Raw genomic sequence first — 9,161 nt, 5'->3', positions numbered from 1 at the left:
TCCCTCTTGCCCCCCAGGACTCTAGCCATGGGGGACAGGCTTTCACAACAGACGGCTGACCCAGAGGCTGTAAAGAAATAACTCAGCAGAAGTGTCCCTTGGTCCCTCTCTCTGCCAGGGGTAGAGAGCATCTCCTGCCAATAAATGCAGGCTCCAGCTAATGGGCTCGGCGGGCACCAGCCCAGCCCCTCCCCTCCCAGGGGCAGTGGGTTCACAGCTGGCTCAGGTCCCAGAGCTGCCTCCCACGGATGCAAGCCAGGCCCCCTTGGAGCTCCCCAGCCAAATCTATACAAAGACAAAGGTCTTGCTCCAGGCTTGGAACTCCTTCCTTCCACTCCCTTCCCTGCCAGATACACTAGCCAGTCCTCTGGGTGCCCTTGACCCTTTCTCCTTCATGCTTCGTGAACGCCCACCAATGTCAGGCCCTGGACAGGAGAGCAGATGTTGCCCCCTAGAGCAGAGGCAGTAACAATATAATGTGACGAGTCTCCTCCAGAGAAGGCCTTGTCTTCTTGTTCCCCATCAGTCCCACTCCCTCCAGAGGCCCCTCACCGGCAGTACTCGGAGAGGTTGCCCAGCACACCCTCCACTGCCTGCCTCCTCTCTCTGGGGAATCAGAGCCCAGCCTCAAGGCCCTGCTGGAGCAGCTGAAATAAAAACCCTCACCAGTGCATTCAGGGGCCTGCCTCCCTCGCCATAACCAACCACTGCCCCGATTGCAGCCAGGGCAGGCACCTTGGCCCTCACTGTCCACCTAGGCCTGGCCTCACAGAGCCTCTCCTGAGACAGAGGGCTGAGAAACAGCCTTCCGCCCCACCCCCAGCCTGCTCTGACATTGCTTTGAAAGGGTCAGAGTTTTCTGCTTAGAGGGGCTGTAACTGCTGCCCTCACTATGGGGCTGAGTCAGCCTCACCCCATCCCAGCCCTCTCCGAGACCAAGACCTTGCTCATGACCAAGAAACACTCAAAAGTCAAAGTCCAGCTCCAACTCATTTAGCCTTCCCGGGGCCCCACAAATAGAGGCATTCCATTTTAGAATGTATGAGGTAGGAAGGATCTAAGAACAATATTTAATCTAGTGTTTCCTAACTGTCGAACCATGACCAGATAACTGGGGGTGTCGCTGGGCAAGCCCTTCACAGAAGGCCACATACGAGTCAGAGGCGGTACCTGGAGTAGATCCCAGGCCTGAGGTCAACCCAGAGCCTTTTTGCCTACATCCGCACCGCTGGGCCAGGAGAGGGGCCTCTCCTCACTTGATCCCACGACAGGGGACAGTGACACAGGAATCTGGTACCAGGCCACGACCGGTGGATCTTGGTTTGCCTTGGGCCACCCCCATTTTACCTGCGTGATTTCTAACCAGGAAACTGGCTGGCAGGGCATGTGAGAGAGAATGAGGGCGGAAATACCAGCAGGGGGCCATGCCCTGTGGCCAATTCTGTTTTGAAGAGTCAGGTGTTAATCTGATTTTCTTGGGGGTTTATGGTCCTCATCAAAGCCAGTGCCTTAAGACCCAATCTGATTCTGCCTTTCAATTTCAGGCTTCCCTAACACCCTAGAAATAGGCCCCGCATTCTCTGGGACTTGGGCCTCCTGAACCATATGGGGAGGCTGGGCCCATCTCCAGGTTCCTGTTGACCTACAGGTGCTCAAGAGAGCGTGTCGGCACATGGCCCTGCTGAAATACCTAGAGATGGGGAGTGTTAGAGAGCTGAGTGGTAGCAAAAATTGATTCCGCTTGGGCTGGTGTAGCCATGAAGATCGGGACGGGTGCCTTCATGGAGTGGATCTCTGACCCCGAGGAATGAGCAGCCAGGGCTCTGCCCAGAGCTTCTCCACTGGCCTAATGCAAGCGTGCCAGCGCTTTGCCGCCCAGAAGCTCAGAAGACAATGGGCAGTCAGATGAGGACTGAGCCAGCTGTGCCCGGTACCAATCTCATGGCAACTCTGGGGGCTCCTGTCCTTTCCAGAAGCTGCTGCTGCCTGGTCTATGGTGGGCAAACTGGGAAAACAAGGCCCTAATGCCATGGGGGAGCCAGGAAGTTCATTTCAGGGCGATTATACTGACTTATGATGATTGGCACTGCTAAGCCCAGCAGATTAATTCCCACCCAGAGACAGCAGCATTCTCCCTCCAGGGGACACCGAGTCCCTCCCACAGCACCCCCTCCCCCAAAGGTACCATGTTCATCACTAAGGAGTGATGAATTGAACACTCTGAGCTGCCCAGTTTGGGTTGGAAGCAGAGGTGCCAGCCCTCAGGCTTCAACTGGTCCCTCCGTCAGGACCTCTCCCTCCCCTGGAGGCTTCTGTGTGATTCATGGCCTAAAGGGTAAACAGACCCCTGTTCCAAATAGGGGCTCCCCCACCACCTGCCCTGAGTGGGTGACAATTTGAGATCTGGGAGTCATAGGCTGGCACAGCTGTGGAAGCGGCAGGGGCCTTGGTCCAGGTTGACCATCCTGTCCAAGGTGAACACGGCCCTTTGGGGGGATCTGCCTCTATGCTAAGGGCTGGGATCCAGATGCGTCTCCTTCCAGCTGGTCAGTGCTCACGTTGCTCCTCTTGCCCTCTGTCCTTGGGTCCAGGCAGATCAGGGGCTCTGGGAAAACTCCTGGAATTCAGGGCAATGATTATCCCTTTCCAGTATCCTGTGAGAGACCAGAGAGACAGTTCAGACTTAACATGGTGGGGGGGACCCTCAACTCCTGGAGGAGTGACATGGGCTTTACTGGGTGGGCTGGTCCAGGTAACCACCCCCCCACCCCACCCCAAGCTAAGAGGTGGAAGACAAAACAGAGGGCTCGGGGGAAGAGAAGCAAGTGGGTCAGGTGAGCACGGGGCCCAGCCACAACTATCCCAGGAAGCTCTCCAGGCTTCCCTTTAGCACATTTCTGCCACGGTTGTTGCATCTGTAAAACGGGAATGGAGAGGGGTGAAGGGATCTGAGTGCGAGAACACAGCCCTGCTGAGCAGCACTGTGAGCGTGTCCCTTCCCCTACTGGCCTCTGCCTTGCCCCTGGAGAGCCGCTCCCAGCGAATCAGACAACCATCTGTGAGGGGAGAGAGACACCCACAGGGGAAGAGCTCCAGAAACGAGGAGGTTGGGAGGAGGAGGAAGAGGAGCCCTTTAGGTAAACGGCTCCATTCTGAGCGTGAGTCACAGCCCTGTATTACCCCATCAGGATGGCTGGGATGAATAGCAGTCCAGCTCCCAGGAGGAAAGGGAAGCCCTTCATGAGGTTCAGGGTGGCTGGGTAGAGCGAGTTGAAGATGCCGGAGGCCATCAGCATGGCCAAGCCATTCACACAGGCCAGAGCAGAAAAGAGAGCGCCTGTGAAGAAATAAATACCACACAGCAATTTGAAAGACCTAAATGCAAATTCTGGCACTACTATCCAACAGCTGTGTGATCGGGGGCAAGCCACTTCACCTGAGTCTGACCTTTCTCACCTATAAACCCTACATCATATGTTGTGTGTGATAAGGCTTCAGTGAGGTCATACATGGAGAGCACCTGTGCTATAAAACAAACGGCTGTTATTAAATCTATTACAAGGACATGTGATGTCTTCTTGAAGAAGTTTGATAAAGTCTGATAAAACTGTGTGGGGTTTATCCCCTTTGGAATCATCTCCTGTTTAGGATAAATTTCTGGGTTAATTCTCAGTTTCAACACTTATTAGCTGTGTGATCACTGAATAAGTCATTTATCTTTCTGGTTTCTGTCCCCCTTCTGTTAAACAAGGACATTACCTTCATGGATTGTTAGGAATGCTGGTAACATTATATACACAGGTAAAGCAGCTATGCCAGGGCCTGCCCTCCTAGAGGCAATCAGTTAGCAAAGACTGTTCTTTTCTCCTGTTCCTCTTGGCATCTCTGGGCACAGTGAAGGCACTAGAAAAAGGCTTATTGAGTGAATGAATGGAAACAACAGAATGGTTGTGAATGAATGGTTCTGGAGACAACAGAACCCACAGTGGGATATATGACGTGAAAATCTCTGCCATCACCAGAACCTCTTTCCCGGGTAGAAGGGAAAAGGAGGATAAGCCAGATGTTTTCTGACTGCGACCTAAAGACCCAGTGACCTGAGAAACTGCTCTTTATAGATATGCCAACAGAACACGAATTCTGCCAAGTAAGCTCAACCCTGGGCTTCCCTGGTGACTCGGATGGTAAAGAATCTGCCTGAGTGTGGGAGACTCGGGGTTCGATTCCTCGGTCAGGAAGATTCCCTGGGAGAAGGGAATGGCAACCCACTCCAGTACTATTGCCTGGAGAGTTTCAAGGGCAAAGGAGCCTGGTGGGCTACAGTCCAGGGGGTCACACACAACTGAGTCAGATACAACTGAGTGATTAACGCTTTCATTTCACTTTTGCTTTGAAGCTCAACCTAACAGAAGTTGAGATTAAACTATCAGACTGTCAGAGCTCGAAGGGCCTGCAGATGTCACCAAGAGCAATTCATGTGTGTTACAGATGAGGAAACAGGCCCAGAGAGGGAAAGGGACCTACCCAAGATCACACAGCCGGTGAGACAGAGCCAGGACTAAAAACCCAGATCCCAAGCCCTGGTGCTCTTAAAAACACAGCTGGGTGTGCAACCTAGGTCCACCACTTACTGAGTGATCTTAGGTGAATCAACTGAACACTCTGGGCCTTTGTTTCATCTGCCACGTGGAAACAATGAAACCTAAGTCACCAAGTTGTTTTGTCTCCTTCAAGCTCGGACACTGTGACCCCAGGGAAGCAGGGGCCTGTGGCATGGTCACGTCCATTTTGCAGATGGAAAAGCTGAATTCTGGAAAGGGTAAATCCTCTGCTGGGCTTAAAAACATAAGCCCAGCAAAAGAACATAATCACATGCAGCTGACTGCAAATTCCAACTCTGATTTGGTCAGGAAATGCAAATCCCTATGGTCCTCTGGCAGCCCTGGGCGCTTGGACAGCAACGCGGTTGTCCTAGCTACTTCTCCAGGGTGGGAGGAAGTAAGGTAAGCTCCTCCCAGCCTATGGCTGCCCTCGGCCCAGTTTAGGCAACACTGGCCTGAGGAACCAGACGCGGGCTGACCCTGATACTCACCCTGCTCCGATTGCCTCACCAGTCTAGATAGCTTGGCCCGGATGATAGGGGTGACGACCAGTGACAGGAAAAGGAGCCCGTACCCTGGGGAGAAAGAAGGAAAGATCGAGAGAATGGGGCTGGGGAGGGGGTGCCCCAGTGAGATGTAGCAGAGCTCTTGTGTCCACCCATGAGGGATGCAGGTTAGACACCGGAAGAACTTTCTGATGAGGAAGGAGACGATGACCGCGCACAGTAAGCACACGGGAAATGCGAGTTCCTTTTCAATGGACATTTAGTGACTCAAAGGCTTATACTGTTTCCTTAGGAACCGTTTCTCTCCCTTGTGCAACTGTTACCTCCTCAGCAAAACTGCAAACTGTTAAAGGACAGTGGAGCCTCCAAAGTGGGTACACGATGAGGCCCCGCCCCCAGAGCCCCTGAAGGTAACAGGCACCCCCAAATCCCTGAGCAATGACAGTGCCTTCATCATCTCTGCAGCCCTGAAGGCACTGAGCCCAGCACACGGGAGATGTGTGTAGAAGGAAAAGGTGCTTGGCCCCCATCAGCTGCACTGTCCAGAGGAGCAACCACATTAAGAAGTCTGTGATTACTGGGACTTCCCTGGTGGCCCAGTGGTTGAGAATCCACCTTCCAATGCAGGGGATGAAGGTTCGATCCCTGGTTGGGGAAGTAAGATGCCACATGGCTCGGGGCAACTAAGCCTGCGAAGTGCTGCAACAACTGAGCCCTCGAACTCTAGAGCCCATGTGCAGCAACAAGAGAAAGCCCGTGTGCCTCCATGCCAGATATTTAAAAAAAAATTTTTGTTTTAATCTGTGATTACTGAATGGCTGACTGTACACAGTTTCAGGCTCTATTAAAATAAATCTGTCCATTCAGGAAAGTGAACTTCCTCATTTTCAGCTGTCCCCTCCAACCAAAAAAAAAAGAAAAGAACTAACACAAGTAGGAATCTGATAGCTGTGGTCTGAGAAGGCTGGCTTTTTAAAAAAAACCCAAAGAAGCTGACCAAGGTCCTGTAATCCTTATCAGAGAAGTCAGCATTAAGGCATTAACAGCATGGACTTTGCTTAAAAGCACCAGGGAGGTAGGAGTGAAGCAATTAGTGTACAAGAGATACTATTGTCTTTGGCTCTATCTTACAATATTTATGGTTGGTAATGTGAATTAATTACTTTGGCTACTGAAGGTCTATCTTTTCTGTATAACAGGTGGGTTGTTTTTTTTTTTTTTTTTTTTTAATGAGATTTCTTAGTCGTTTGTCCTCCAGTGCAGGCTAGGGCCACAGTGATGTTTCCAAAGACATAGGCATGAACTGCATTTGGGGACAGCACGTGGCCACCCAGTAATTCTGAAACAAACTGTAGCTGAACCCATACACTTTACCTGTGAACATGAGGGGTGTGATGGTAGCAAATGCGAAGACCATCATCCCCAGGATATTGAAGACCAGGCCAATCTCAGCCACCCAGGTGTCAGCCAGGCAGTACTGCAGAAGCCGCAGGCCCAGCAGGCTGGTGAGGTATGGGAGCTGCTGAGCTGCAGAACCGTAGCTGATCAGCCGAGAGTCCCAGCAGAGGGGTGCACTCAGCTCATAGAGGGTCAGGATGTCCTGGGCCCCAAGGTGCACAGTGATCATCACGAAGATGGCCAATGAGTACAGGGCTAAGTGCTTCCTGGACTTCTCCGGGGCCTGGGTCACATAGAGCTGGATGATGGATCGGTGGTGACGGAGTGTGAAGAGACGGGTAGGTGTCCGCTCCTTCACTGTCTCACCAAAGCAGAATGCTGCATAGAGAGTCATGACGGTCAGCACGGCCAAGGCGAGCCAGAAGGGGTTGACATAAACCTGCTCCTGGAGCAAGAAGCCACCAATGAAGCTCGCCAGCATTCCCGCCACCCCAATGCATGCTTCCAACAGGGCCATTCGGATAGTACGCGTGCGGCTGGAGCTGACATCAGCCACGGAGGCAAAGCCGGCGGCCAGTAGCCCACTGAAATCGCCGAGGAGGGCACAAAGGATGCGGCCCAGTACCAAGTAGCCGATGTGGAGATGCAGCTGAACCACGAAGATGGACAGCACGGTCTGGAGCAGCAGGCCGAGGGAGGCCAGCACCAGCAGCGGGCGGCGGCCCACGCAGTCACTCCAGGCGCCCAGCAGGGTGGACGAGAAGAGCCCCACCAGGAAACCGCCCACGTTCATGTAGAGGGTCCAGTGGGAGGTAAGTGTCTCCACTTCCTGTGGGGGCAAGAGTTGTATTATGGGGAGCGGGGGAGCTATCCCTTACTCTGGGCTGCCCACCCCCCACACTGTCACCAACCTGGGAGATACAGGGATCAGGACTTTCTCTGAAGCCCTAAACCTCAAGAGAATTTTAGTATGGATGCTGGAGAGGGTATGGGAAATTTGTAAGATCCATTCCTTACTTTTACCACTGTGAATGAAAAATGCTGCTGCTATATCAGGGTTCAGTCCCTGAGTTGGGAAGATCCCCTAGAGAAGGAAATGGCAACCCACTCCAGTATTCTTGCCTGGGAAATCCCATGGATGGAGGAGCCTGGTGGGCTACAGTCCATGGGGTTGAAAAGAGTTGGACAGGACTGAGTGACTAACACTTATCACTTGTAATCTTTTGATTTTTCTCCAACCTGGTTTTTATCACAAAACTCCTATATATCCTGGCTCCTCCCTTATCTCTCAGGAGCAGTCCTTCAGAGCTGTCTGAGAGACTGCCTCCAGGGCTTGAGTCCTCAGAAAGTTAGCCAAATAAGACAATTTCTGGGGCTTCCCAGGTGGCTCAGTGGTAAAGAATCCACCTGCCAGTGCAGGAGACGCAGGCTCGGTTCCCGGTTGGGGACGATTCCACCTGCTGTAGGGTAACTAAGCCTGAGTGCCACAACTACTGAGCCTGTGCTCTAGAGCCCCTGTCCCCAAACAAGGGAAGCCACCGCAGTGAGAAGGCCCAGCACTCTGCAACTAGAGAGTAGCCCCCGCTTGACACAACTATAGAAAAGTCGGGGCAACCATGAAGACCCAGCATAGCCAAAAATAAAACTGAAAAAAACTCTCATCTTTTTAAGTTGTGCATTTTGTTTTTCAGAAAATACCCCCTTGTTAACCCTCAAAGCTCGCTTTATCTGCATCAGCTTTAAGCATCTCTACACCGCAGTTCTCAGGCTCCAACTTTTGCTCCCGCCCCGCCCACCACCCAAGATCCTAACCCCCGCGGCCGTCCCCAGTCTTTACCCAGCCCCCCGCCCCTGCCACGCTCCTCGCTTCTCCACCCCCCACACCCACGCGCGCGGCCCCTACCTGTGCGATGGGGTCCACGCTGTGGTTGCTGCAGCTGTCCCTGTGACGGGTGCCATTGTAGCCAAGGTCTGCACTGAAACGGTGCCACAGGTACTGCGTGGTGACCGGGCCCTGCAGGACCAAGGCGAAGTTGGCGAGGAAGACGAGTGGCTCCACGCAGCCGCGGCACAGCACGGACCGGGTAGGCCAGGCGCGGGGCTCGCCCGGGGAGTTCGCGCGCCCCTCCATGCTTGCGGGTTCCTTGCAGAGTGGGCGCAAGGCAGAAGGTTCATCTTTCTGCGCCTGCGCTCAGCGTCTTTTTTTTTTTTTTTTTTTTTTCCAAGTGGGCGGGACGGAGCCAGGACTGGTGAGCCCCTCCTTCCTCTCAGCCCCTCCCTCTCTGGGCTGGGAAGGGCAGGCGGCGGGGGAGGCGGGGGAGGCGGGGGAGGCGGGGGAGGCGGGGGAGGCGGGGGAGGCGGGGGAGGCGGGGGAGGCGGGGGAGGCGGGGGGGGGCCCGCAACCCCTGACTTACAGAGTGACCTCGCCTGCAAACTGTGCCAAGATATCGCCTGGCACTCCTTCCCAGGCCCCGAAAACCCCATAACAGTAGGAGAATATCAATAATTAACATTCATTGATCACTTATGTGCTGGGCGCTGTACTAAACTCCACGTGGGTTAATCTTCCAACAACTTTATAAGCTAGTTATTGTTAAGGATCCCAATTTACCCATAAAGAGACAAGAACAATCGGGCATTCAAAGCCGAGCTGGAA

General features: G+C 53.4%; 1 protein-coding gene across 1 annotated transcript; it reads right to left on the bottom strand.

The window, feature by feature from the left end:
* Positions 1 to 2,470: 2,470 nt before the first annotated feature.
* Positions 2,471 to 8,650, bottom strand: SLC46A1 (solute carrier family 46 member 1). Its single transcript, XM_055577154.1, has 5 exons — positions 8,409 to 8,650; positions 6,482 to 7,334; positions 5,093 to 5,176; positions 3,181 to 3,337; positions 2,471 to 2,654 (listed from the first exon to the last, which is right to left on the bottom strand). Exons 1-5 carry the CDS (start codon positions 8,634 to 8,636, stop codon positions 2,597 to 2,599), a joined length of 1,380 nt encoding a protein of 459 aa, XP_055433129.1. The 5' UTR covers positions 8,637 to 8,650; the 3' UTR covers positions 2,471 to 2,596.
* Positions 8,651 to 9,161: the final 511 nt, after the last annotated feature.

Source organism: Bubalus kerabau, chromosome 4 (genome assembly GCF_029407905.1).
Source record: "Bubalus kerabau isolate K-KA32 ecotype Philippines breed swamp buffalo chromosome 4, PCC_UOA_SB_1v2, whole genome shotgun sequence".
Lineage (NCBI taxonomy): Eukaryota > Metazoa > Chordata > Mammalia > Artiodactyla > Bovidae > Bubalus > Bubalus kerabau.
The sequence above is the reverse complement of the archived record's forward strand: the minus strand, read 5'-3'. Positions and strand labels throughout refer to the sequence as shown.

Bases quoted from the DNA above. Each gene is read 5' to 3' on its own strand.
- SLC46A1 (XM_055577154.1), bottom strand. From the start codon at position 8,636: ATGGAGGGGCGCGCGAACTCCCCGGGCGAGCCCCGCGCCTGGCCTACC. The intron at 5,177-6,481 runs GTAAAGTGTATG...CTTTCTCCCCAG, and splicing joins CACACCCCTCATGTTCACAG to GGTACGGGCTCCTTTTCCTG. The intron at 2,655-3,180 runs GTAATACAGGGC...GGTCTCTCACAG, and splicing joins ATCCCAGCCATCCTGATGGG to GATACTGGAAAGGGATAATC.